The following is a 26,858-nucleotide window of genomic DNA, read 5'->3' on the forward strand; positions in this document are numbered from 1 at the left end:
TCTGCTCCGAAACAACAAACGTTCACCGCACTTTCTTCACAGCTAGACAAGGCACTTTCCTTTTTGTTCGTGATCTCTGTGCATTGACTCCTGTGTTTCCTAGAGTTTGCATTGGGTAAACATGGATTCTGATGAATCCGACTTCTACGGTTTGCGTCCTTATGAGCTCAATTGATGTCGAACAAGACGAACTAATTCGTGCTCAGGGGACGATGAGATAGTCGCCGACCTAGAGTCTCGGGTTACGTCATTTGACGTTTCCCAGTGGTGGGAAGAGAGGAATGCGGCGGCGGCCTCCATCTCGGTGATGGACAGAAAAGTCAAGAAGGAGCCTCTCGACAGCACCAAACTCCACAACCCGTATGCCGGTGTTCCCTACGCGTGGCAGTTGACGGAGACCGTCAATGACTTCCTTGATCGTCTGCCTCCCGAGACGACGGAGCACAGCGAGCGGCTCCCGTGGATCTTTGTATGCAATCCGTACATTCGCAGGAAGGACAGGTTCAATGCCCAGAACCAGCGGAGCAGAGGGAATGAGGACGAAGCACCCGAGGAGGAGGGCTCGCGACTCGATACTCTTATCGAGGGGGGCTCGGAGAGATTGGAGATCCTACTCAACTACAAGCTAGGCCTCGAAAAGACCAACAAATCTAAGACAGTACAGGCAAAGTTGCTAAGGCAAGAACAAGAAGATGCTACCCGGGATATCATGGGCCTCGCGCACATGTGCAAGATCAAGGCCGGCAAGGCAGGTGATCACAACAAGGCCCGCGCGTACCAAATATGATAGCTGATTCTCGTCAAACAGTGGATGCTCTTCTGTCAGCCCAAGGATGTTAACGAAGTCTGGAACGTCATAGCAAGCGCCACAGCGAACAACGAACTAGGCATTGCCGCAAAAGTTGCCCCTTGGAATCCGTATACCGACCCTACCGGTCGAAAAGACCGGATTGTATGCGTTTATACGGCCGATTTCAGCGATATGGCAGATGTGACCCGGGTCTTGCGTCGGCTGAGAGAGCTCAAGCTCGTTGAGGCCATGGGACGCCCTATCTACTATAAACCAGGTTCGTAGAAGCCTCCTATCACGGAAGAAGATTTCGGTCTGACATGCCTAAGATGCGTTCACATATCTCGGTATCGCTTCCGGCAATCACTGGGGCTTGAAGGCGTCGATTTACAGTTCTAGGGATGTGCTATCCTAGACAATCATCCGCCTTGTGGTCTTCCACTTCCCGAGAGGAGCTCATATACGATTCACTTGATGACGCGGCGCTTTGCAGGTGTAGGCTTACGATGGCCGGAGAGACCGGTCATCCTCTCTCAGGGGCTGCATACTGTTCGGGATGAGGAAGAAAAGCTAGATCAATCGGTTCAAAGAAACGAGCGGAAAGAGTCGACGATTGTCACCAAGGCTAAGAGGACGGACTGCAGCTCATCTTTGCTTCTCTGATGTACATGAATAGTGATATGTACCTCTCATAGGCCGCCGTACCTGTAGAGTACTGCCACGAGCCTATGCCATGTGTGTGAATGCGAATCGCGACGTGCGCCCTGCCAAATAATGCCTCTGTCCTTTGTACAACGCTCAACCATCTGTCAGAATCGACGACGCAATAAACCACCAAGTCTGGTACCCATGCCCCTAGTGATGCTAACGTTTCTACCCACGCAAGATCCCCTTCTAAAGCAATGGCGATACTCTGCTAGCTCTCCTGTAACCCTAATCTAATCTTTCGGTGCGGTTGTTGTCAAATAACGCCGCACGTGTTATCAAGCATTCTCTTTGACTTGAGAAGCAGATCTTCTCCATACTCCCCTAGTCAGGGAGACTGGCCATCCGAATCATCAAACGCGGCATCCGGGTCGATAGGTTTGAGTAGCAGTACCAGCCTGTAGGCGCTGTTGCCGTTGAGATAATACCTGTGTAGCTTCTTGGAACGCAAGAACCCAAGACGCTCGTACAAACGCATGGCTTGTGTGTTGGTTTCCTCCGTCTCCAGGACCACCTCATCCGCGTTCCGTTGGGCCATGGCATCTATAGCCCTCTTCACGAGTGCCGTCGCAATGCCTTTACCGCGATATGGCGAGGCCACGGCGAGCATAGCGATGTAGCCCCGGCGCGTTGGCGGCGAGTGAGATGAGTGCACTTCCAGCTTGCAGATGATGACACCAATGAGAGACCCGTCGGCAGGATTCAAAGTCTGTGGTAAAGTAAGCAACGGCGATGGCACATACACAAAAGGGAATAGAGAGAAAGGTAACGCACCATGAAGCACAAGTGGCCCCACTGGTATAGGAAATACCGGTAGACATAGATGCTGTATGGCTCACTCAAGTCCTTTGCGATCAGAGAGCGTATAGCTGGAAGGTATTTCGCTTCGAGGCCGTGCTCGTACTGGATGTACTGCAGATCCGCGGGGAGGTGGGTGACCTTGGAAACGTCCATATTGCTGTCTCGCGGGGTATATATGCCTGAGGTCGGACTTCGTAGGCAAGATATGGCATGAAATCAAAGCTATGAGATTCGTGATGAGAGGTTGCACACAAGCCTATATCGGCACTTGAAATGGTCTCAAGGCATGACAATCTGTATAGCGCGCAAGAAGTGAAGTCTTGAGATGGCAGACGAGGCGGATGAGAGAAAGTGCGAGCAAATAGCCGGGTGTCGCCAACGTGACGCGCGGTTCGCTGTAGAGGAAGGCAAGACGAGAATGCAAAAGATGAAGAGGCGCGGCTCTGCCGCGGCTGGGGGTTATGAGACAAGGACGAGTGCAAATCGCCCGAATCAGGATCGTGAGATGTGCGTTTGCAGGTGCAAGCTGATGGGCGTAGTTGGAGGCGGAATCGGGGTCGGGGGACGCTGCATTCGACACCTAAAACTGAGTCGAATTGTTCTGGCTGCGGTGCTTCAGGTCAGTCAGCTCCGCTCAGGCCGTGTGGTGTTCAGTGTCCTACCAACTGCAGTACGGCAGGCCCCGCCCGGGGGCCCACCCCCTAGGTACGCCCATCGTCCCTGTCGGATTCGGAGGTCAAGGCAGTTTTGCGGGCAGGCCATTTAGTGGGGTCTACCGATGGGCGGCCTGTTGCCCTCAGGGCAGTGAGATTCCTTTTCCAGCCAAACGCCTTGAATTTCCTTCACTGTCACATGTCAAACGGCCGCCCTCGTGCTACCTCGACAGTCGTCTCATTGGATACCTAGAATGGCTTAAGCAGACACCCAAGAAAACTCGTCTAATCCAGACCTACTTTAGTTTTGGAAACTCGACTTGGCGGAGAGGTGAGGTCTCTACCAGGTGAGGTAAGCACATGGTAAGGTGAGGTGCATTAGGGTGAAGCCAGAGATGGCGGCGCCTCACGCTTGCCAGTGTGTGCTGGATGATGTTTGTGAGGGTTGTCAAACTTGGATATTCCAGGTAATCGAGAGAAGACTGTGATAAGGTTGGTAGGTAGGATTCACTTCATGTCTTACTCAAGGCGAGATCACTACCCCGTCAAATCTGCCAAGTTTGAATTCTTGCTTGCGTTCATGCAATGGGGTTCATCCAAGGTCCATCACATGCAAGTCGGTCCCCTTGGGTTGCTTGTCAGGGTCTGCTTTACAACCCATTACCTCTATTTAACTACTAGTCAGACCAAAAGAGAAAGGGAATGACTTGACCGCTTTCGGAACATTCCTGCGCAACAAGCATCGTCGGAACATAGGTAGAAAGAAAAAAAAAAAAAAAGGCCCATATTCTAGCACTTGAGGTATTACTTCGTGCTAAGTTACCAGTTACCTACTGCGTAAGGATTTACGATGGGACTGGTACCTTCAATCAGTGGGACCCCCCTGCCTCCCATGGCGGCATGGTGCCTGTGCATCTGCCGGGAGCACTCACGACAAGGTCAGATACATAACAACCATACCAAAATATGCACAATCTCCAAGTACCTTTTCTGGCGGAGAGCATGCTGGAAAAAGACGCTGCCCCCCTCGGAGATTGACGTCACGTCGGGCCGCACGGAGAAGTCAAGCAGCTCATGCATCTTTTTTTGCTCGTTCCTCGGCCGCCTCCAACATCCCACCCCCCGAGCTCCGGACTCCTTGGCTCTCAACATTGCCCGGCCAAGCACACCTGAATCCCGCATGCCTCGGGACTGCCTGTCAACATTCGTCCCTCTCTGTCTGTCCGACAAATCACAAAACAAGCTTTGCCTAGCTTTGGATCTGCCGTAGTCGCCCCCCCTTGCTCGCCGCTTAGCTCACACCGTCCTATCGCCCACTCGCCCACGTGCCTCTCAATAAGTACCAGGCCACGCCCAAGGAGGACGGCGCAGTTGACACCGTCCTCGCTTCCACTTCATCCCAAGCTCAGGTATGCGCCGCCTGGCCCCTACTTCCACGGAATAGCCTGGCCTCCTTGGGTTGTTACAATATCGACTTCAAGGGCTCACTTCGCTCTACTAACACATTTCCCCCGTGGTAGCAGCCCTTTGCGACAGCGACCATGTCTTCCTCGACTATTAGGCGCCGTGCCATCCCCACCGACAGCAACGTCGATAGCGATATTTCGACCCCTCGAGGCGAAAGCCCCGAGAAGCCCGAGACTGTAGCTCACGTTGTTCACCATGTAAAACCCAAGACACGGAAACGCCGGAATGGCGCCATCTTTTTACTTGGAAGTTTGTTTGGAATCATAGCCGCCGGCTTTTTCGCGAAAAGCAACGACCTCATAGATTTCCCCGAGCTTGGAGAGCTTAGCATGGACAGCTTCTTCGATGTTCTGCCAGCTGGCTTGGTTAAGGACATGCGGGAGCTTGTGGTCAGTAACAATTCAGGTGTCGTCCTTGGCGCGCGTGCGTCATCTAGCTGGCTAAAACTAACATGGCTGGCTGTGAAGCAAGGCGAGAGAGAATTCGTCGATAGCTACGATGCCTTCTCCGTAGGTTTGCAAGCCCGCGCCGAGGGTCTTCATGCCCATCACCCCATGATCATGGTCCCTGGCGTCATCTCAACAGGCCTCGAGTCGTGGGGCACGGCCAACGTTTCCCGCCAGTATTTCCGAAAACGCCTCTGGGGTAGTTGGAGCATGATGCGTGCGCTGGTCCTCGACAAGGAGAACTGGAAGAAACATATCATGCTGGATCAGGAGACCGGCCTTGACCCCCCTCATATCAAGTTACGAGCTGCTCAAGGCTTTGACGCAACCGACTTCTTTATCACCGGTTACTGGATCTGGAACAAGATTTTCGAGAATCTGGCATCGATAGGCTACGACCCGACTAATTCCTTCACTGCCGCGTACGACTGGCGTTTGGCGTACCCCAACCTCGAAACACGCGATCAGTACTTTTCGAGGCTCAAATCTTACATTGAAACTGCGCATGCGTTTTCGGGCAAGAAGGCCGTTCTCGTGTCCCACAGCATGGGAGGGCAAGTCCTTTTCTACTTCTTCCACTGGGTCGCATCCGAGAGTGGTGGACGAGGTGGCGATGATTGGGTCGAACAGCACGTCGAAGCTTGGATCAACGTGAGTGGCTGCATGCTTGGTGCTGTCAAGGACTTGACAGCTGTCTTGTCAGGTGAGATGAGAGACACAGCTCAGCTGAACGCCTTTGCCGTGTACGGCCTCGAGAAGTTCTTGAGCAAAGACGAAAGAGCCCAGCTCTTCCGAGCAATGCCTGGCATTTCTTCTATGCTTCCCATTGGAGGAGATGCTGTTTGGGGCAATGCGACATGGGCACCTGATGACAAGCCGGATCAGGAGCTGTCTTACGGTTCTCTCCTCAACTTCCGTAGCGGCATGAACTGGACAACTCCGGAACGGAATCTGACGGTGGAGTCAGCCATGAACTATCTCTTTAACACGACAGAGGAGTGGTACTCGAGGAATGTGAAGGGTGCCTATTCCCATGGTGTAGCACACACTCAAGCCGAGGTCGACGCCAACGAAAAAGACCCAAACAAATGGATCAACCCCCTGGAGACACGTCTGCCTCTGGCACCGAGCCTCAAGATCTACTGCTTCTACGGTGTAGGTAAGGCAACGGAGCGAGGCTACTACTATCGATCACCAGACGCACCGGCTCTCACGAACCTGAACATCACAATCGACACAACCCTCACGCAGGGAGAGGTGGATCATGGTGTCGTCATGGGAGAGGGCGACGGAACAGTAAATCTTCTCAGCACGGGATACATGTGTAACCGCGGGTGGAACTACAAAAGGTACAACCCAGCCGGTGTCAAGGTGACGGTTGTCGAGATGGAGCACGAACCCGAGCGATTCAATCCCCGCGGAGGACCCAAGACGGCAGACCACGTGGATATTCTCGGGCGGCAACATCTGAACGAGCTCATCTTGAGGATCGCGGCGGGCAAGGGAAATACGATTACCGACTATGTTGTTAGCAACATTAAGGAGTACGCCGACAAGGTTAAGGTGTATGACGACGGCCAAAGACCCGATGAGGAGCAGGACACCTGGGAGGAGACTTTGGAAAAACTGGTCGGCAACAGTTCATGAGCAGTCCGAGTAGAGGCGTTATATGGCGCAAGGGTACTGAGAGTATTTGGAGCATTTGGGAACGGTTACGACACGGATACAATACCCTCTTATTCAACGAATTTCTGTGTTTCCATTCCTTTAGCCTTCCTGTCTTAATAGGTAATTATTGAACGAGATATACGCTATACATAGAGCTCGCAGCATAGGTACTTTTACAAGACGAACCTTTGAGACTTTGACAGGTGACCACAGCCCGTCTTGTGCACTCCAGGACATTGATTCGCAAAGGTCCCAAATGTTTCTCTATGGTAGGCACGAGTCGCCATGAAGAGACAACAGGCAAGGAGGGGCATGCAAGAACTTTGAGGCGGCATGGGATCAGGTGCACGTTTGCGTTGTCACCGGAGCAGCGACTATGTACAGTGGAAGATCGGTATCCCCAACCCCTCCATTCCCACCCCTCCGCTTCACATTCCCCCCACCTTCACTCCAAAAGAACTAAAAAGAAAAAAAAGTCCCCTCGCTGCATGACAGCCACCAACCAACTCCCGTCCAGGACTCCGTGTGTTGTCGCTGCCGCTGCGGCTCAGTGGGCCTGTACAGTGCTTTAAGGGTGGGACGTCCTTACCTCATCCAGCTCGGGCCTGGACCCAGACTGCCCTGGCCCGACTAGGTACCTGAAGAGGGGGACCTTGTTGTCAAGCCATGTGGTGTATCAAATCCCAAAGAGTCGAAACTCCAGCCGGCCTCATCTTCATCCCACCGAGTATCCAACGCTTCTCTTCTTCTTCTACTCCTCTTCCCATATTTTAGCAGTCGCTGTTTGCACTGCGCCGGTGATGCAGACCATTCCACTCACGTATCAGCGGTGGCTCTAGCATCATGGCCGACTTCGATCTATACGAGTCTCTCGAGACCAAGCACCAATTTTGGGAAGGTCAGCCAAATTCGCCCCCAAATCCAACCCCTCGTTGCTTCTTCCATCCTTTCCCGCCTTACTGTTCATGATGTTGTCTACTTCGTCTCGTCCCAGACCCTACCTTTCCTACGTCGCACACTGCGCGCATCGTAAGATTTGTCGCTGACCAGAGTCTCGTCGTCAACTGCAGAGCTCGACGACGTCGTCACTACCCAATACCAGTCCCACGACTTAATCGACGAAACCCTGCGATCGTGGCTCTATCTTACTTCGAGGTTTAGAGACAAGTTCCCCGAGAACGAAAATGATGTCGCCACCTGCTGCGAGAAGCTGCTGCAATGCAAGCTGTTTCAAGACAACAAGGACTACATTCGCAACCAGATCGTCTACAGTCTTTTGCAGGAGGATGAACCCCCGTCGCTGCACGCCATTGTACTATTCCTTTTGCTCGACGGCCATGCCGACGAGGCCTTATACTCTCGTATGATCGAGGAGGCGTGCTTCCCTCGCCTCCTCGAGCTGATTAACGGACGTAAAGACCAGGATCTGAGGCTGCATCGCTTGCTTCTGGAGCTGATGTACGAAATGTCCCGGGTCGAAAGGTTGCGCACCGCCGACTTGCTCCAGGTCGACGATGGCTTCGTTGCATACCTCTTCCAGATTATCGAGGAGTTATCCAACGACGTTCACGACCCATATCACTATCCAATTATCCGAGTGCTGGTATAACTCTCCTCACCGTATTCTCTCCTGTCAGTTACTGGCGCTGATGAATATGGAAACAGTTGGTTCTCAACGAACAATACATGCTCGCATCCACCGACGTCGCCTCCGATCCGAACTCGCCCACAGCCCCTCTCACGAATAGGGTGATCAAGTGCCTTAGTCTCTACGGCGATTCGTTCCGCACATTCGGAGAGAACATCATTTTACTTTTGAATCGTGAGACGGAGACGTCTCTGCAACTCCTGATCCTGAAACTCCTTTATCTATTATTTACAACCAAAGCCACATATGAATACTTCTACACAAATGACCTCAAGGTTCTCCTTGACGTTATCATTAGGAACCTGATGGACTTGCCGGACGAAAAGATATCGCTTCGCCACACATACCTCCGAGTCCTGTACCCACTCCTGGCGCACACGCAACTTAGCCACCCGCCGCACTACAAGCGTGATGAGGTACTCAAGGTCTTGAGGATTCTGGGTGGTTACGGAAATTCTCACTTTGCCCCTGCGGACGAAACGACGGTGCGTCTAGTCGACCGAGTCTCGAAAGTGAAATGGCTTGTCGACCAGGAGGCTTCTGGAGAGGCAGAGGTGGCTCGGAAGTTCCTGGGAATCAGTCTCACACGTTCGGACACGGCGAGCAGCGTTAGTGTTGTCGACGTCGCCGCCGTCATGGAGAAACCGGGAGTCATCACTCCGAGTCGCAAGGCCGAGGCAGACGCGGAAGCCAAACAAGGGGAGGCAAAGGCCGGAGCAGGCACTGTGCGGCCGAAGAAGCCGTTGCCCGAGGTACCGAAACACCGACATGGCGTGCCGGTCGGACCGACGACGACGTTGCATTTGAATGGACATAAGAAGATACCACCAAAAGCACCGCCGCCACGGAGAAAGACGAAGCTCCAACCTTTGGAGCCCGTAGCGGATAGTGCCCCTATGCCAGAGGCTTGAAAAGAGATCTGGACGTGAGCTGGCCTGGTCCTGGCGGCTGGATCAAACGACGAAATGAATTGGGACAGGTGTTTGCTCGATTTGACGACATGGGCTGGAGTTGTGGACTTGGAAACCAGAGGAGGCATAGCAATCGCAACGTTGAGGATGGCGTCGAGCGTTCGGGTTACGGTCATAGCATATCATGGCGTTTGGGATCCCGAGGACTGCTACACTCAGTCCAAAGACGGTATTACCGCCACCTAGCAGCTGCAAAATTTACGCATTTTGAGTGGATGAGACGAAGATCGAGATCAAGCAAGCGTGTGTGCGTTTGTGCGTTAACGGATGTGTTGTTCACTATCAACATCTGTGCTGAATGCGAAAACTTGGTCGGAAGTCACTAGGAAGTATCGAAGGGTGAGATCGGAGTTAATTTAGATTCACTTCATCTGGAAGCAACATGAGATGAACGCTGTAGGTCCGCTACTTCCCAACTTCAACTTTACTCGTAAACCTAGAGGCACAGACTCGGCATCATGGACGACAACAGATAAACAACATTTAGGGTTCATCCGAGGCCAGGTTTCCGTACTTGGATTTTCCGCACACACGGAAGAAGTCTGCAAATGAATATCCCATGTACCGAAGTCGAGGAGGATCAGGTGTGAATATAGCGCAGAGTTGAGACCAATCCAATCAAGGATGACAGAAAATAGTAAAAGAAGAAGCACATTTTTATAACCCAGCAGAAGGTTTCACCAAAATGTCATAGATCGTCAGCATGCAGCAACCGCAGATTCGCGAACTTACACCACCGCGGAGTTTGACGATGTCTACAGCAAAACCTCAAAAAACATACAACACCAGGTATCCGCTGGTCGTCACCGACCCAACTACTAATCCGGCCCTCATTGGCTTATCTATGGGAGAGCGGACGGGATCCCGAGTTTTCCAATGGGTATGGTCGTATGTGGTTGCTTGAGGAAGTAAACTTGACTATATCGCGGGTGTTCGCTGGGGAGAATCTGATCTCAGTGACTTGGTGAGGTGCGGTGCCTTGCTGTGTCAAAAGAGTAGGCGATACAGACTATGCCACGCAGACCTCTAATCCACTAAAAAATCGCGTGACAATAGTGCTGATGTGTGTTGTTCGAGGTGTCCCTCCAGTACCTACATCAAAATTTCGTACGTCTGAAGAAACGGCTGCACTCGCCACTGTCGACCGTTGTTGAATCACAGCGGATGGAGGGGTTTCGTGAATGTCCGATGGGCAGGCTCTCACCCCACGCAGCCACACTCATGTCAGCACTCAGCTCAAAGTTGGAGGCACTGCCCGGGCATGCCGATGGAACTCGGCCCCGGGGGGCTCGGGGGATTGTTTGCGGCCAGAATGCGATAAACACGGGGAAACGAAACAGGAAAAAGAATGGTTGATTGATGAGGAAGCAAGCTGGGGTACTTGGCAATCGGCTACCTTTTTTTTGAAAACAACACTTGGCCGAGGGTGGGTGTGAGACGATCATGACCTCGATGAAGCTCGGGTGGGTTGTGTGTGCTGCGGCTGGGCGTTGATTGGGCCGTGAACTTCAGGTTCAGCTGGAGAGGTTCAGGGTGGTGTTGTTGGTTCGATGACTGATGTGGTGTTTCTCTGCATTGGAATACTGGACGGCCCGGCCGGGTGGGACGGATGCGTCACGTCCTTTCGAGATGGTAGGATCGTGCTGCTGCTTTGGTTGAGGTGTGTGATGGTGGTGACAGCATGTTCCATGGTGAAGATGATTTGACGCGGGCGACTAGTAACGGGTTGGCGGATATCCGTCGAGCTACGAGGATGCAGAGGCCAGAGGGAGAACTGGGAATCGGGAATGCCTATCCGTACTAAAGTAAGGTAGGTTAGGTGCCGTAGGAGAGTTCATACGGATAGATAGTGACACAGTAATTACCTTAGTGAGGTGGAATTTGGAAAGGAAACGGGTCCCCGGGTGTTTGATGGTCAGGTTGCAGCGAATGTCACCCGTTTGGTGGTGTTGGAGAGGGGCGGCTACGTCATCGACGGGGCCTGACGCGCAGCGCTGGGAGCTTTTCTTGGCCTTCGTCTTCTTCTTTTTTTTCGGTCTTTGCGACGACGGGAGTTTAAGAGGAAATGAGGCAATGTCACCGAGTGAGATGTATTACCAAGTCAAGTGTAAGAGGAAGAAACCCTTCTCAGCCCATCTGCCACCTTGAGTGTCTTTCACTCCTTTATGACCGTGTGAACATATTTGTCTTGATGAGATACGTATTGCAAGAGGGACCAGATGAGAAATACCGTGATGTGTTGGAATGATTGGTGACACGGTTCATGAGGTGCCCGTTGGTGTTTCGTGACGGTTCGCTCACCTGGATAAGGTAGCTGGAGGCAGGCCACTGTGAGTTCATACAGGTTCAATCTGATGTCTCAAGGTACCTACCTAGGTACCTAAGTAATAAGCAAAGTACTTCACCACTTACCCAAGGTGCCTTAGGGCGGACGATCCCAATCCCCCAAAGTAGACGCGCAATTCAGGGTCCAGCTGCGCTAGGTCGACGAGGGCACCCTGCACCTCACTCAGACCGCAGGCGCAGCTCCTTGTTCATCAGTCCGTGTTGCGCTGCGGCTTGTCCAGGTTCGTTCTTGCAGCGGCACCCGCGCGCACATTGCACAACACAGCAAAGCACAGTGATTGTCAGAATCATCTTAAGCTAAGGTACGAGGGAGTCGGGGGCGCAACGGGCCAGAGACAGGACGACGCTGCACGTTTGGCCATGACATGGAATGCTACTACAGTCAGCAGTGTAATCAGACTCCCCAGTAAGACATGCCATTTAGATAATGATTAGGACAGGTATGGAGTAAAAAGATGGAAAGAGAAAAGGCAAGAAGTTGGAAATGGAAACGCACATGGCAGTGGCCAGTGGGCACCCCGCTCGACTGCCCTCCCCCCTGTCCTGCAATGTCTGTATCCGTCGACGCGGTGCCTCAGAGACTGCGATACCCCGGGTCAAAGTGGGAAGCTGGCGTGCAAACATCCCCGGCCCAGGGAACCTAATTACCTGACTTTCGGGCTGTCTCCCACTCCTTCACAGTCACGCGTGACGCTTCACCCTCGATCCTCGTTCCCGCCCTGTCAAAAGGTTGCTTCCTTACCTTGCCTACCTTACCATTCCTAGGTACCTTACCCGTATACGTGCTTGTGCTTACCTCAACCTTGGTCACGACTTATTGGCATTGATAGCAATCCTGCGCAACACCAACAAACCCCATCTTGTTCATACAAACATCAATCGTGGTACCTGTATCTCTCTCTCTCTCTCTCTCTCTCTCTCCATATTTCTCTCCCTCTTCCTCTCCTTTCCCCCCTTCTTTCCCCCCTCTGTTCTTCACCTACGTGCCAATCTCAAGCCTGCAATGTCCGGCACGCTCCCGTCATCACCACCTAGAAGCAACTAGCAGTCGCGCAAATCACAAAGGTGCGCAACCAAACCTCCGAGACACATCAGCATTCCACCGACCCAAATCGGTAGCCGCCACCACGACTCAAACGCACTTGATGACGACATTGGTCTGAGCCCAAGACTACCCTCTCCTACTGCTATTGCGTCAAGCACACCGCAACTGGATACACTAACCACCTTTCCCATTATCGACCCGTCCGTTCCCCTCCTTCGTCGCGCTAAGGCTATCTAAACCCGTCTAAAAGTTCACCAGCGACACCTTCCGACGCCAGCATCACTGCTGATACCTTGCGCTAGTCTGAGTCGTAGCTGTCGTTCAGATTAACACCGGCCTCCCGGCCTGTCTCAGTCTCCCTACCTCACCTTACCACACAGACTGACAGAAATCCGACCGTGTATTCGTCCCAAGAATGCCAACAATGGCAGCCAGATCCCCGCCTCCATCTACACCCATGCCAAAGGCATACTCCAACCACGCGCCGCACATCGCTGATCCCGATTCCTATAGGGAACCAGCTACACAAGACATGGACAGAGCTGCCTACGGCACTGCTGCCGACAGGAACTCAAATCGCACCTCGTCCTATTTCCCTCAACAACCACCTCAGCTCTCGTCCTCCTCACCCTACAACTCTCCCGCTCCCGACGCATCTACATATCCTGCTCCTCAGAACACTGCTCCTCTGCCATACGACGGGGACCAAGAAACCCATTACAATACTCTTGCCAACGCGCAATCCGTTAGCCATCAAACACAACACCTCTCACAAGGAAGTGACGGTGCATACTACGATCCCCCAACTGCTGCTTCAAACTACGACAACAAGCTAGCCGTGCCCCCCGCTACCATCCAGGGCAAGTTTACAGAGGAATGGGATGCAAGTCAAAGAGGAAGCAGTATCATTGACGGTTCCAACATGCCTCGCTCCAACTCGTTCGTCTCTAACAATGGGGACGACCACCTGAGCCTCCCCTCACGCCATAATACCCTCAAGAAGAAGAGCTCGCTGCGCAGAAATGGCAGTCTGAAGCGCAGCGGTAGTCGTAGGAGCATGAAGGCTGGTAGCGTTCGGAGCCTGGCTCTGCAGTCTTCCAACGACGCAGATGAGGTGCACAGCGCTTTCCATTGCCCAGTTCCAATATCTGGGAACCCAACCGAGGCCCTAGCCAATCGATTCCAGTGTAAGTCCTTTCTGGTGCTGATGAGCTACGTGTACGCCAAAGACTAACATCATTTTGAAGCTTGGCGCAAGATTCTCAAGGATCTTATCGCATACTTTCGCGAGATCCAGACGCATTACGAGCACAAATCCAAGTCCTTGGTGAAGCTGGCCAATGTCGCCAACAACATCTCCAGCCCTCCTGGTTTCCTCAACTCGGGTGGCATCGACGATGCACTGCAAATACTGCGTGCTCATCACAAGGGCGCCATTCTAGAATCAAACAAGGCCAAGGAGATTGAGGAGGATGTTATCCTAGCGCTCACTGGGCTGAGGAACGATCTACACCAGAAGATCAAGGAGATCAAGAACCTGTCTGGAGATTTCAAGAATTCCGTGGAAAAGGAAATGGACGGCACCCGAAGGGCCGTCAAGGCCCTGCAAGAGACTCTGGGCCAGACCGACCTCGACCCATCGTTGACAACCGGAAAGCAAGATCCTTACCTCTTGCGACTTGCGGTGGATAGACAAGTTGAGCGCCAGATCGATGAGGAGAACTACTTGCATCAGGCTTACCTGAACCTGGAGAACTCGGGCCGAGAACTGGAAGCTATCGTGGTTGGTGAGATCCAGAAGGCCTACAACGCCTATGCTGGCATCCTCAAGCGCGAGTCTGATGCTGCGTACGGGGCAATTGAAGAGCTCCGTGTTGGCCCAATCTCTATGCCCAAGGACTTTGAATGGTCGCATTTCGTTCAGAAAGACGACCAGTTCGTGGACCCCAACATCCCGATTCGTTCTGCCGAACATATCCACTATCCCGGTCGGGAGCACGTTGGGTGCCAGGAGATTCGCGCCGGACTTCTCGAGCGCAAAAGCAAGTACCTCAAGAGCTATACAGCTGGCTGGTAAGTGATTTCCCAACTACGATAACACTGTCACCAAGATTGTTCTGCTGACTTTCGACCCCAGGTATGTACTTTCATCGACTCATCTTCATGAATTCAAGTCCGCGGACAAGGGCCAGGCCCCCGTCATGTCTTTATATCTTCCAGAGCAGAAACTAGGTTCGCACTCGAGCGAAGGAGGATCATCCAATAAGTTCATCCTCAAGGGTCGCCAGACAGGATCAATGCACCGTGGTCACACATGGGTCTTCCGCGCCGAGAGCCATGATACAATGATGGCTTGGTACGATGATATCAAAGTTCTCACCGAGAGGTCGCCGCAAGAAAGGAGCGAGTTTGTCCGTGGTCACGTTCGAAGTCTCAGCCAGTCTTCCCAGCGCTCCACTAGCAGCGACGGTGTTCTCGAAGATGACGACGACGAGCCGTTTTCGGCCGACACGGCGGTCGCAGCCAGCACGAGTTCGAGACAAGACGTCCGCCGTCCCGAAGCAGGTGGGCGATTCCCATCCGACATCCAAGTCAACGCACAGCGAGGCTTACAGGCACCCCTTTCGCCATCTAGTGTAAGCTCCGGATTTGACAACTCTGACCGTGAAGCCGCCGGGCAAGCATACGCTCTGCCAGGAAGCATGCTAGGCGTCTATCACGGGTCGAATGAACATCCCGAACATCCTACAGGTTACGGAGGGTCAGACCGGACCCCAATGGAAGAAATGCCTTCCCACGCAGCCGAATTGTCCCAGCAGGCTCAGGAAGATGGAGTCAACCCTTACACCAGCGAAGCGATTCGCCGATCTCAATCTGGTAGCCGTGGACACCAGGCAGTATTTGTACCTGGAGACGAGGAACAGCGAGTGCAGAGCCACCATGGCGCCATTGGCAACTACGACGATGAGTCTAGGCCTGTCTCCAATGTCAGCGAATATGATCGCGGCCTCGAGACCCCGGGTGGCAATAGCCAATACGGGCAGTGGATGAATGGCAATGGGAAGGCATCCTCAGGCCTTTCCAACAGCGGTATCGTCGACCAGCAAGAGACTAGCGAGTACTACGCGTCAGGTGAACGTGGTGCTGGTCACGTCAATGTGATTCCTATTGTTGGCATGGGCAATGGCCATGCCCAGCACAGGGAGGGTGATCAGAATGGATTCTCTGGCGCCGATAAAGCGTCAACACCTGCAAGCCACGATGTGCCTCGTCAGCATCAACAGTTGTCAGCTATTCGGCCGACCTCCGGCACCATCAGAACTGACAGCGTACCGACGATTTCCAACTTGCATATTCCAGGTGAATACCCCAAGGGTACACCCGGAGTCGAAGCTAGACGTTGAGGGGAAGACAAGAGACGGAGAAGGAAACTGGAGTAAGGATTGACTAGGAGGGGGGAAACGACTTGAATATGAGGGAGTGGCACTGGTTAAGAGATGGGGTCCTGTCCGTTTTCTATCTATACGATTGACCACAATGGCATGGGTCTCGTGTCGAATTTTCTTGTCTCCAGTGTGATCGAGAAGAGAATGTGTGTTCAAGGGAGCAAGGCGTGGAAAGAACAACGAGGGTGCCGACCCCTTTTTCCTTTTTCTTTTTGACAGTATTTCACTGATTTCCTTGGCGATTTCCAGCACAATGCAAATGATATCCAACCAACCCTTTCTTAGACGTGTCCCTTTGTATAGGATCTACTTCTAACCTTTACTGCTAATATAAGGAGTATCGTTGCAAATATTATTGCTAGGCCACCTAAACCAGTCCCAAAATATTGTGCCCCATGGAACCCGGACAGCTTGTCCGTTCCATGGGAATTGACTTGGACCTCTACGGTCCTCGCGATCCCCATAGCCAGCGACATGGCGTAGCTCGACACGACCAGAACAAGACCACTTGCGACTCCTTGGTGCCCCTCTGCCAGATTTTGTCTGAGCAGGATGGTGGCAAGAGGCATCGTCAGAACCATCCCAAGCGGAGCGAACAAGGTGCTGACGAACGTGTTTGCCCAATACGTCTGGTCGGATGGTGCCGTCGCCATGAGTATAGATGCCAGTAGAAAGGATAGGACGGCTGCGAGGAACGTCCAATATACCTCTTCTCCGGGCATAAGATACGCCAGCAGCAAGCCCACTGCTACGGCCTCGATGGCAACGGGTACGAAGCCCGCACTGGCAAGGAGCGGGTCCCAGCTGCGCAGGACCTCGAGGGCTTGGAAGCCATAAAATGCCCAGATGACGAAGCAGGCCCACGCCGCTGCCGTGCAGCCTAGGATTAAGTTCGACCTCGGAGTCATGGCGCGCAGCGGGAGGAGGGGGATCACAGCGGTGGACTCGTTGTAAAAGAAGGCGGCGAGGAGCATGGCGCCGATGATGAGGGTGAAGTAGGTGTATGGTGTGCGCCAACCTACGGCCGGTGCCTGGTTCCATGCGAAACTCAACAGGACGAGACCGCCGCTGCCGAGGAGAGTTCCGGATACGTCGAGCTGCACCCAGATAGTATGATCATACGGGCTTTTTCGACGGGCTTGTCGTGGGACGACCAAGAGGCTGAGACCCGCAGCGGAGATGTTGACTGCTGCGAGGACGAAAAAGGACCATTCCCAGGAATCGTTGTAGGCAAAAAGGGACGACATCACCGCGCCGACCACGAAGCCCAACGGTGCGGCGACGCTGAAGAACGCCAGTGCCATGTCTTTTTTCTGGCTCGCCGGTAGCGTCCTTTCGAGAACCGAGAAGCCGTTGGGTACGCAGAGCGCCGGTCCCAGGCCCTGCATGACACGGCAGAAGCAGAAGTAGGCGGTGCCGTCTGCCCCGCCGTTTTGGACGTTGATGGAGAAGCCGGCGAGGAGGCTCCAGAGCGCGAACCAGAGGCAGCCGGTGATGATGACGTGCTTGCGGCCAAAGGCGTCGCCCAGGCGTTCCGAGGGGAGGGCAAAGGCTCCGATCATGAGTGTATAGGCTGCGGTGAACCACGAGTGCTGGCCGCTCGGTATATCTGGAAACGACTCGGCGATGGCGAGGGCCGGTGCCATGGCCTGGGCGAGGCCGGCGAACATAAGGAATTGGTACAGACTGACGACAGCTACTAGGAAGGACTCCTTTGCGGACGACAGCGGCTCTGGCGGTACCTCTCGGAGGAGGGGATCTTCCTGATACGCTGTGGTTTGTAGAGCCCAGGAAATGCGCTCCTCATTTTCGGGGTACCTGGATCTCTCGCCGGGTCTGTTGAGGGGCGTTGCCTCCGTTGAGGACCTGAACCGTTGCGTGAAGACTATCCTCCTGGCGGCCTCGAATAAGTCCGGGTACTCTGAAGGATGTTCTAGTGCCTCTGGTCCCGACCCTCTTGGCAGTGTGGTGGTAGCCGTCGATTTTACCAACGGCGTCGAAGTCGATGGTTGTCGGGCCTGTGTTTCCGTGCCGTTGTGTGGGTCTGTGATATCTACAGTCGGAAGTCGAGGAGCGGACAACGCCCCTACCATCATGGTCCGTGAAAGTGGCGATGTCGTCTGATCACGAGAGGAAGTAGGCGATACAGGCAACACAGCATCATGCCTGGAGGCGTCGAGGGCCGAAGGAGCGGTACTCGGCCGAGAATAATGAGAGTTCGTTGGGCTCACGCCGTCGTCGTCGAGGATGGGAGAGACGAGAACCGGAGCCGAAGTTCGCCAGCTCAAGTTTCCTGGCCCGTTGGGCCCGAATGGTCTGCTGTCGTTCGCATTTTCTTCTCGAAACTGTTGTCGGAACGACTCTGTGACTGCTATCATGACATCCGCCACCCTCTGCATGGCCTCGTCCGCGTTTCGGGTCTCCCATGCTGTCGTCGGTGTGCGAGTAGTAGACGGTGAATGTGCAGTGCTTGAGTTGCTCATGTCGGTGTGTATCAGGTGCATGCATCTGTGAAGACCGCGGCTTGGTGAAATATCGATATTCAACGTCCAATCTTCGACTGAACGCTACCACAGAGGCAACAACGCAAAGCTAAGAGTCACACACGGGTAGATGAGGGCATGAGAATAGAAAGCAACGCCAATACAAATGAAATGGTAATATACAGGAGAAGGCGAGGAAGAGAATGGCAGAAGCCGGTTACCAGTACAAATCAGGTGCAGGCAGTGCCGTGATAGATGAACACTTGCTTGCAGGGGCACGCAGACCAGATACGGACTACACAGGATCGGGTATTGAACGAGAGACACTTGCCCAACCTTGCGACTCGACGAATTGGTGTCCACTTCAAGGCTTGAGCTACGAATCCCCGGTGGATGCTGACGATGGCTCTCGCAAGGGGGCTGGCGTAGGCAGTTATTATCCTTTCGGCCATGGTCATGGGCATGGGCCTTAATCAGGGCGCCGCAGCAGTCCACTGCCTCTCCGTGATTCCCCGTCTCGAAGGGCTGATTCGAAGCTACTCGAGCTTGTCTGAGAACAGTGTCAAGGGTGTCAACGCTTCTTAATCTGAGCTACCGTGTTTGCTGCTCGAGGCAGACACGTTTGGGGGGTCTTGATGCATGTCTCTCTTATTTCTGGGGTGGCCTTCGGTAAGCGACATGCAAGTTATGTATCTTGCCGGCGCGTTGAACTAGTTTGCCAAATCGACATTCGGTTTTGGATCACACGAACAGTCGACGGACACGCAAGTCTGGCGCTGCGATGTTGTACCATGTGACGATCTCCATCGGTTCGTCAGGACTATTGCTAGTGCCTAGGACCCACGATTACGGAAGAACGATCATAAAGAGAGACAGTATGCAGACCGTCTAATAGACTTTTGATGTCCAGCAATATTGCGACTGCTTGGGCACGTGTAGATAGACGGCGTTGTGACAGGGGTCCCTGTAAACAAGCAAGGCTGATGCGAAGGAGGATGGGGGATTGGCGCCAACGACGTAAACCAGACCCCACTTGTCAAAGAACCGCGCCACCAACAGAGATCCTTCGCAAACGCCCCAGGTCGTTCAAGGGAACTTTCGTGATGCTACAAGAATGAGACCAAACTCTTGGCCCAGTACAATAAGTGCCATCGTAATACCGGGTCTCAGATCAGAGCAAATGATTTCTATGCTAAGCTGACTTGAACGAACTCTGTCCTGACTTCGGGTCACAGTTTGAGAGAGCTGATGCGATATGAAGTTCGTGGCTGAGTCCCGAGAAAGCGAAGTGACCATGAGTAGGAGGATGAGCGTGGGAAAGAGGAGACAGAATGATCACGATATCCTGGAGGAAACATGTCATTAGGCTCAATCGTAATAGTCCAGAATGGCCAATGTCTTCGTCGATCGTGTGCTCGAATCTCGAATTACTCTATTGCATGTGGGATAACTGGAATGAAAGGCGTAGGGATATTTTTGGAAATGACATTCCGTCACAGACTCAGCCTCATTGCAGAAAAGTAACGGCGGGGCTGCGGAAGCCGCTTAGACTCTCCGTTTTCAACCGGGTGCCTAGATAGGAGCCAAGCTACTCTTTCTCTCATACTAACCAAGGTCTGTTCTTCTTTGCCCTGGCAAGTGAAACGCGCGGCAAAGACCGCGAGCATGTCAGAACTGACGGCGCATCCAGAGGCGAAGGATGCCATGTGTATCCACCGCTGATAACTGCGTAGTCTTATCATTTTCCCCATAGAAAACTTGATTTGGTCGCCTGCTTTTTTTTTTTTTTTTTTTTTTAAAAAACATACAATACGATCTCATTACACCGCCATTCAAGATTTCGATCGTTTCATATGTTGATTGACATGTTTAATCTTTAGTCTTTACTGTTTGCGCGGTCTGCTGTTGTTGTCGCATTGCAATGATAACTGAATTGAATTGAAAATAGTATTGATACGTATCCGACGCCAGCCGGCGAGGGCCAGAAAAGAAACCTGAAGAGATGCGCACTGGCCTTAATCATTCATTGACTTTGTTTTTCACGATGATGATCAAAACCCAGTGGCTCGCTCCCGAAACCTTGAAGAGAAAACACATCAGTGACCAGGATTAACAAACAGTCGTAGGCAAATGTTAGGCCATGATCATCCTGAACTGTCCAACACTTTCAGTCAAGACTTTTCTCTAATTTTTAGTTGACCACAGTGGATGATGTACATGTAGCCTCGAACCCCTATCGCCAGGCCCGATGAGAAAGCAAAGCAAACCCGAACGCCAGAGTCGTAGTCCAACAGATAAAACCCTCCCCTCCTCAGACTTTGAAGCTGAAAACTCCAGTCATGGCCTACCGGCCTCCTCTGCTGAAACCACCCCGGCCACGGCCGCCGCCGAAGCCACCACCTCCTCTCGGCGCGCCGCGGCCACCACCAAAGCCACCGCCGCCGCGACCGCCTCCACGGCCACCGAAACCACTGCCGCCACGGCCTCTGGGAGCACCTCCACGGCCGCCAAAGCCGCCACGGGGACCTCCACGACCGCCTCTTGCCGGGCCACCACGGCCGGCACGCTTGACCTTGGGGGCACCTGGGGGAGGCTTGGGCTTAGGCAGGAATTTCTCCAATGGCAGAAGCTTCTCGGATCCGATATAGAACTTGTCGCCCTCCTTGAAAGAAGTTGCCTGAATACCCTCGGAGGGCTTAATGGTGAAGTAAACCTGGTTGATGGGTCCGAGGACTTCGTCGACCTTGCCAACGGCAGTCTGTCAAAAAAGGAAAAAGTTAGTCAAGTTTTCTTTCCTCTGGCTTATTTCGATCGAGATATAAATCGACGAGGGGTAGGTCGCACCTTGTTCTCGAGGAAGATCTGAGCGTTGAAGTGAGGAACCTTGGGGTTGATGCTCTCGCAGATCATCTCGCCTTCGCAAGCGTGCATAAACTTGCCCATCTCTATACCAAAATTGCCGATTAGATTACTCTCGCGAGACAAAACAGCGGCAAGGTGAGAGAACATACCAAGGATTGTCGCGGGCGGGCCCATATCTCTGTTCTGGAAGCCACCACGGCCTTTGAAGTTATGTTAGTATCATACTGTGAATTCCGTCACCGAGCAGACCCAATCTGCAAGTGCATCGGAATAATGAAATGTAGAGTTATTTCATACCTCCAAAACCGCCGCCGCCGCGACCACCGAAACCACCACCACCGCGACCGCGTGGAGCTCCTCGTCCGAATGACATGTTGATATGTGAATTGGCGGGTTGTCGTTCGGAGCTGCTCCTGTACTGAGTGCTTCGTGCTGCTATTGAAAAAAACGAGGCCAATGGGTAGCCGACAGAAAATTTCCCAGCGACCAAATTGTGGTGCAGGCCAATCGAGCTCCCCCATTGGCCACGGCTGGCGGGTCGGAACAATCCCTTCCGGGTGACCCCGCCAAAATTTCCAATACCTGGCCAGCCACCAGCCCACCTGCCTGACTTGAGGGCCATTGGCGGGGTGGTGGGCTCCAATGCAGGGAGTGCGGGCCAGACACCACCAGAAAGTCGTCCGAACACCTTGTTTGACTCACCGTAGGCTTTGGCGGGGTTGCTTCGCTGTGTTTCGCCCAAATTTGTTGACTCCAAAATCGATCTTCGTGTGCCTTCACTTTTTCAACCCTCACCCTTCTTACGCCTACCACGACCGCTCAATTGGACGACACTATGGATTCCGCGAAGCAGGCTGTCGAGGCCGTCACCGAGGGCGTCAAGAAGGTCGCCCTCAACAAGGACAAGGCGCCAAAGAAGGAGAAGAAGGCCAAGGACACTGGCGATGCCTCGGCCGGACCCCTCGAGCTCAACCCTCCCCCCGATTTCCTCCAGAAGAGACTCGACCTTTTCGACAAGTTGAAGAAGGAGTACGATGAAGAGCTCGCCAGCAGGCCACGCGAGGCCATCACCATCACCATGCCTGACGGCTCTATCCGCCAGGGCACCAGCTACGAGACCACCCCCGGCGAAATCGCGAAGAGCATCTCCAACAGCCTGTACAAGCGCACCGTTGTCGCAAGACTCGATGGCGACCAGAACCAGTTGTGGGACTTGGATAGACCTTTGGAGAAGAGCTGCAAGTTGGAGTTGGTGAACTTTGACGACGAGCAGGGCAAGCAGGTCTTCTGGCACAGCTCCGCACATATCCTTGGTGAGGCTTGTGAGAGGAGATTCGGATGCTCTCTGTGCATCGGTCCTCCGGTCGATAACGGTTTTTACTACGAGATGGCGCTTCCCGGCGGCGCTTCTGTCCAGGCTAGCGACTGGAAGCCTCTCGAGTCTATTGTCGGATCGATTGTGAAGGAGAAGCAGAAGTTCGAGCGCCTCGAGCTTACCAAGGAGCAGCTGCTGGAGATGTTCAGCTACAACAAGTACAAGCAGCACATTATCAACGACAAGATCCCCGATGGTACGAAGACCACTGTTTACCGCAACGGTCCTCTGATCGATCTTTGCCGTGGACCCCACGTTCCTAGCACCGACCGTATTGAGGCTTTCAGCATCATGAAGAACAGTGCCTCCTACTTCCTCGGCAACCAGGAGAATGACTCTCTGCAGCGAGTTTACGGTGTCAGTTTCCCTAGCAAAAAGGAGCTGGCTGCGCACAAGAAGTGGCTTGAGGAGGCAGCTGCCCGTGATCACCGCAAGTTGGGCCAGGACCAGCAGCTCTTCTTTTTCCATGAGCTCTCCCCGGGCAGTGCCATGTGGCTGCCCCACGGTGCGCGTATCTACAATACCCTACTGGCTTACATCAAGGAGCAATACTTCAAGCGCGACTACCACGAGGTCATCTCGCCCAACATGTACAACGCAGAGTTGTGGAAGATTAGTGGTCACTGGGACCACTACAAGGATGATATGTTTGTCCTCGATGTCGACAAGGAGAAGTTCGGCTTGAAGCCCATGAATTGCCCTGGCCACTGCCTCATGTTCGCTCACACCCCCAAGGCGTATCACCAGCTGCCGTGGCGTGTTGCTGACTTTGGAGTCCTTCACCGCAACGAGGCCAGCGGTGCCTTGTCCGGTCTCACCCGTGTGCGCAGATTCCAGCAGGATGACGCCCACATCTTCTGCAGAGAGGATCAAATCAAGTCTGAGATCAGCAACTTGTTCGACTTCCTCAGTGAGATGTACGGCCTGCTGGGTTTCACCTTCAAGCTCCGTCTCTCCACTCGCCCAGACAAGTACTTGGGAGAGCTTGAGACATGGAACAGGGCTGAGGGCATGCTGAAGCAGGCACTCGACGAGTTTGCCGCCACAGAAGGCGGTGTGCCATGGACTATCAACGAGGGTGATGGCGCCTTCTACGGTCCCAAGATTGACATCAAGATCCTGGACGTCTTGAACCGTGAGTGGCAGTGCGCCACTATCCAGCTGGACTTCCAGCTTCCTCAGAGCTTTGGTCTTGAGTACGTCTCAGCGGAGGTCAACACTAAGCCGAAGGAAGAGGAGGCACCTGCCGCTCCCAAGGTCCCCGAGTTCAAGGCCAAGGACCCTCAGGCCATTATCGACTCGGCTGCCGGTACTGGCGAGGAGGAGAAGGAAAAGAAGCGCGTCATCAAGCCTTTGACGAACGGCTGCCAGCGCCCTGTCATTATCCACCGTGCCATGGCTGGATCCATTGAGAGATTCACAGGTTAGAATTGCACAGGGCATGTCGCTTGAGCATCGTTAACATTCGTGTCCCAGGTATCCTCATCGAGCACTTCGCCGGGAAGTGGCCCTTCTGGCTCAGCCCTAGGCAAATCATGGTCATCCCTGTTGGTAAGGGCTTCGTCGAGTACGCCGAGGAAGTCCAAGCTACCTTCAAGAAGCAGGGCATGTGGGTGTAAGTAGTCTTGCGCTACCCGTTTGGATCTGGAATAGGCTCGCTAACTCAGCCTCTCCAGTGATGTCGACCTGTCCGGGATCTGGAATAGGCTCGCTAACTCAGCCTCTCCAGTGATGTCGACCTGTCCGGCAACACGCTGCCTAAAAAGATTCGCAGCGCTCAGCTCAGGTACGTACAATGGACTGCGCTTCGGTTTGGTTTGAGAATGTGACTAACTCGCATAGCCAATACAACTTCATTTTCGTCGTTGGCGACGAGGAGATGAAGAACAAGCAGGTCAACATCCGCTACCGTGATGATACCTCGAGCCAGGACCGCGGCAAGCCCGTTGACGTCGCCGAGGCCGTTGAGAAGATCAAGAAGCTGCGCGAAGAGCGCGGCACCTATAACCCATTCCCCTCTGTGGTGAAGCCCAAGGAGGACAAGGCATAAACGTGAGAGATGTAACTGGCTTTCATGACACAATGAATTTTGAAGATGGTGTTTGGGAGGGTGGTGAAACATTTTGCAATTTGTAGCCTAGACTAGAGGCGCAAATCGTATCCATGGATGTGCGGGAACAAAATACGAAAAATCGAATTTCAAATGGTGCCAATGGACGACAATCGAGTGGCAATGACCAAGTGACAATAGAGGAAAATGTGTAAGTAGGGTATCATGCGTATTGTATTTCCGCGTGCGCGCTTAGATGTGTATCTCTGTGCTACAGACGTTCGTTCCCTCAGTGTAATTGACTGATAGTTCCCGCTCCGTATTGTTCGCCTCGTATAATTCTGCGGCGAAAGACTAGCTCGTGGCCCCAGTTCGTATGCTCGCTGCGCAGATAGATCTTACGAGACCACTCTTGTTTCTTTATTCTTGTGCTCGTAATAAGGCGCAAACACGTCTCCAGAACTAGGAACGACAGACTCTCGCCCGCTTAGCTCATGTATGACCGGAAACGTTAGGAGACACGCTCTAAGGCTTGGGGATATGAATGCTTTTGCTGGTCATCAGGCATCCATGAACCACGAACACAAGAGCAATGGGGTGGAATTCCAGTGCAGTCCCCGACAGCCACGTTCCGAGAGGAAGGTCCTGAAGAATCCAACGCTGAGATACCAAGTACGCCATCACAGCGTCAAGGCCAAGACTCGTAGGGATGGGAGTGCCTTCGAAGTATTTGCTTTTTCCAGTTGCGTCCTTGGGAAGAGCGGCGACAGTTACGTTGAAGCGAGCGAGACGAGTGAGGCCGCAGAGGACAAAGAAGGTCAGACAGAGGTGGTCGATGGGTGTGCGCAAGCCCAGGGCGAAGGCCACAGAGGCAGGTGCAACGCCGAAAGAGATCTGTGTTATATATCAGCCGGGCTTGCTCCAACTCAATCCCGCTCGTAGAGACTCTTTTAGTCCCTGCCAAGGATTATAGGTGTAGACCACCCAACCGGGATGAACGGAATTGTCGCTTGAAAACCTACCAGGTCAGCCAGAGAATCAAGCTCTTGGCCCATCATACCGCTCTTCTTTCTCCACCGTGCAACTTTACCGTCCATGAAGTCGAAGAAGAGGCCGAATGGCAGGAAGGAGAGGGCGAGGTACAGCGTGCTAGTGGACGAGGGATCGCCGAGACAGTAGCGCAGAGAGGTAAAAACTGACATGACACCACAAGCTCCTATTCCACAGCAAGTCAGCAGTGCTCTTGTTCTCGAACATCTCAATATGACTTTGCAGTGCATCCGGACTCAGAAGACGCATCTCGCTTGGGACAACAGGCGGAAGAAGCTGGGGATACGTGAGACCGTACCATTACAGAGGGTAATTGCGTCGGCGAGGTGAAGGGCGCGGATCAAAGAAAAGTGACCGGGATCGGCCGCGAGAAGGAGATTCTGCTTGTCGTGGGCTGCATTGAAGGCGACGTATTAGCTCGGATCGCATCTGGAGAGAGCGGTGCGTGCAACATACCAGGCTCGGCGAAGCTATCAGCAGCATCTTTGGCCGCCTTGCCATTGGTGGCTACGCTGCTTGTCCGTTTCGACATGTTTGGTTGGGGATTTCCCTGAGGCTAGCTGTGTGGACTGTGAAGACGTTGTCGGGGGAGAGAGACAGTGGATTCTTGTTGATATGCCCGTTCAATTTCGTGATTTTTTCCTTGTCCTTTTGGAAATCTCGATGGTAGGCGTCAAAAGGGACGAAGCAAGAGAAATGTGGAAGCGGAGAAGAGAGGTTGAGAGGATTGAGCTAGTTTTTGTACGGAGCAGCTTCGTGGAGTGGGAGGCAGGTGTAGGAAGAAATATGAATGGAGATGCTGGGCAAGCAAGGTCGGTAGGCATGAGGTAAGTCGGTCACACTCTTCCGCCTCAAAGCCAACTAGGATAGCTGGGGAAGGCACATGCCGTCATAGCCCTGTCGTTCTAGACCTGAAGCCGACTAGCGGGGAAGCTGGTCCAGCTCACGAGGTGCCGTGCACGTGATTTTCACCATGGCGTCCAACATCGCACGGTCCAGGCACCGCCAACAACCGGGAAATCTTGGCACGGGCACCATATTGGCATATGCCA

At 53.3% G+C, this 26,858-nt stretch overlaps 9 protein-coding genes across 9 annotated transcripts; 5 read left to right on the forward strand and 4 right to left on the reverse strand.

The window, feature by feature from the left end:
* Positions 1-121: 121 nt before the first annotated feature.
* On the forward strand, positions 122-1,205 carry HER10_EVM0002567 (uncharacterized protein; the record flags this gene model as incomplete). The annotated part of the gene is made up of 4 exons (XM_035472273.1): positions 122-149; positions 207-748; positions 809-1,067; positions 1,120-1,205. The coding sequence occupies 4 exons, from the start codon at positions 122-124 to the stop codon at positions 1,203-1,205; spliced, it is 915 nt and encodes a 304-aa protein (XP_035327705.1).
* Positions 1,206-1,823: 618 nt separating this feature from the next.
* Positions 1,824-2,449, reverse strand: HER10_EVM0004609 (acetyltransferase; the record flags this gene model as incomplete). Its single annotated transcript, XM_035474245.1, has 2 exons — positions 1,824-2,204; positions 2,270-2,449. The coding sequence occupies 2 exons, from the start codon at positions 2,447-2,449 to the stop codon at positions 1,824-1,826; spliced, it is 561 nt and encodes a 186-aa protein (XP_035327913.1).
* Positions 2,450-4,054: 1,605 nt separating this feature from the next.
* Positions 4,055-6,725, forward strand: HER10_EVM0013439 (Lecithin:cholesterol acyltransferase). The gene is made up of 2 exons (XM_035482796.1): positions 4,055-4,805; positions 4,884-6,725. Exons 1-2 carry the CDS (start codon positions 4,491-4,493, stop codon positions 6,507-6,509), a joined length of 1,941 nt encoding a protein of 646 aa, XP_035328706.1. The 5' UTR covers positions 4,055-4,490; the 3' UTR covers positions 6,510-6,725.
* Positions 6,726-6,973: 248 nt separating this feature from the next.
* On the forward strand, positions 6,974-10,477 carry HER10_EVM0002686 (uncharacterized protein). Its single transcript, XM_035472388.1, has 3 exons — positions 6,974-7,428; positions 7,601-8,133; positions 8,196-10,477. The coding sequence occupies exons 1-3, from the start codon at positions 7,374-7,376 to the stop codon at positions 9,087-9,089; spliced, it is 1,482 nt and encodes a 493-aa protein (XP_035327718.1). The 5' UTR covers positions 6,974-7,373; the 3' UTR covers positions 9,090-10,477.
* A 1,682-nt stretch (positions 10,478-12,159) lies between these two features.
* Positions 12,160-19,366, forward strand: HER10_EVM0005363 (PH domain-containing protein). Its single transcript, XM_035474984.1, has 4 exons — positions 12,160-13,727; positions 13,788-14,613; positions 14,678-15,105; positions 15,176-19,366. The coding sequence occupies exons 1-4, from the start codon at positions 12,956-12,958 to the stop codon at positions 15,178-15,180; spliced, it is 2,031 nt and encodes a 676-aa protein (XP_035327982.1). The 5' UTR covers positions 12,160-12,955; the 3' UTR covers positions 15,181-19,366.
* HER10_EVM0000755 (aminotriazole resistance protein) lies at positions 16,268-18,082 on the reverse strand (the record flags this gene model as incomplete). Its single annotated transcript, XM_035470523.1, has 1 exon — positions 16,268-18,082. The coding sequence occupies one exon, from the start codon at positions 18,080-18,082 to the stop codon at positions 16,268-16,270; it is 1,815 nt and encodes a 604-aa protein (XP_035327543.1).
* A 1,447-nt stretch (positions 19,367-20,813) lies between the features above and the next one.
* Positions 20,814-21,704, reverse strand: HER10_EVM0009415 (H/ACA ribonucleoprotein complex subunit 1; the record flags this gene model as incomplete). The annotated part of the gene is made up of 4 exons (XM_035478903.1): positions 20,814-21,227; positions 21,314-21,414; positions 21,481-21,531; positions 21,629-21,704. 4 exons carry the CDS (start codon positions 21,702-21,704, stop codon positions 20,814-20,816), a joined length of 642 nt encoding a protein of 213 aa, XP_035328341.1.
* Positions 21,705-22,166: 462 nt separating this feature from the next.
* On the forward strand, positions 22,167-24,756 carry HER10_EVM0012386 (threonyl-tRNA synthetase; the record flags this gene model as incomplete). Its single annotated transcript, XM_035481782.1, has 4 exons — positions 22,167-24,129; positions 24,183-24,321; positions 24,436-24,492; positions 24,549-24,756. The coding sequence occupies 4 exons, from the start codon at positions 22,167-22,169 to the stop codon at positions 24,754-24,756; spliced, it is 2,367 nt and encodes a 788-aa protein (XP_035328602.1).
* Positions 24,757-25,281: 525 nt separating this feature from the next.
* On the reverse strand, positions 25,282-26,338 carry HER10_EVM0012937 (CDP-diacylglycerol-serine O-phosphatidyltransferase; the record flags this gene model as incomplete). The annotated part of the gene is made up of 4 exons (XM_035482312.1): positions 25,282-25,650; positions 25,779-25,972; positions 26,105-26,200; positions 26,263-26,338. The coding sequence occupies 4 exons, from the start codon at positions 26,336-26,338 to the stop codon at positions 25,282-25,284; spliced, it is 735 nt and encodes a 244-aa protein (XP_035328657.1).
* Positions 26,339-26,858: the final 520 nt, after the last annotated feature.

Source organism: Colletotrichum scovillei (assembly GCF_011075155.1).
Source record: "Colletotrichum scovillei strain TJNH1 chromosome Unknown Contig00010, whole genome shotgun sequence".
Classification (NCBI taxonomy): domain Eukaryota; kingdom Fungi; phylum Ascomycota; class Sordariomycetes; order Glomerellales; family Glomerellaceae; genus Colletotrichum; species Colletotrichum scovillei.

Bases quoted from the DNA above. Each gene is read 5' to 3' on its own strand.
- HER10_EVM0013439 (XM_035482796.1), top strand. From the start codon at position 4,491: ATGTCTTCCTCGACTATTAGGCGCCGTGCCATCCCCACCGACAGCAAC. The intron at 4,806-4,883 runs GTCAGTAACAAT...CTGGCTGTGAAG, and splicing joins AGGACATGCGGGAGCTTGTG to CAAGGCGAGAGAGAATTCGT.
- HER10_EVM0002686 (XM_035472388.1), top strand. From the start codon at position 7,374: ATGGCCGACTTCGATCTATACGAGTCTCTCGAGACCAAGCACCAATTT. The intron at 7,429-7,600 runs GTCAGCCAAATT...CGTCAACTGCAG, and splicing joins CAAGCACCAATTTTGGGAAG to AGCTCGACGACGTCGTCACT. The intron at 8,134-8,195 runs GTATAACTCTCC...ATATGGAAACAG, and splicing joins ATCCAATTATCCGAGTGCTG to TTGGTTCTCAACGAACAATA.
- HER10_EVM0005363 (XM_035474984.1), top strand. From the start codon at position 12,956: ATGCCAACAATGGCAGCCAGATCCCCGCCTCCATCTACACCCATGCCA. The intron at 13,728-13,787 runs GTAAGTCCTTTC...ATCATTTTGAAG, and splicing joins CCTAGCCAATCGATTCCAGT to CTTGGCGCAAGATTCTCAAG. The intron at 14,614-14,677 runs GTAAGTGATTTC...TTTCGACCCCAG, and splicing joins AAGAGCTATACAGCTGGCTG to GTATGTACTTTCATCGACTC.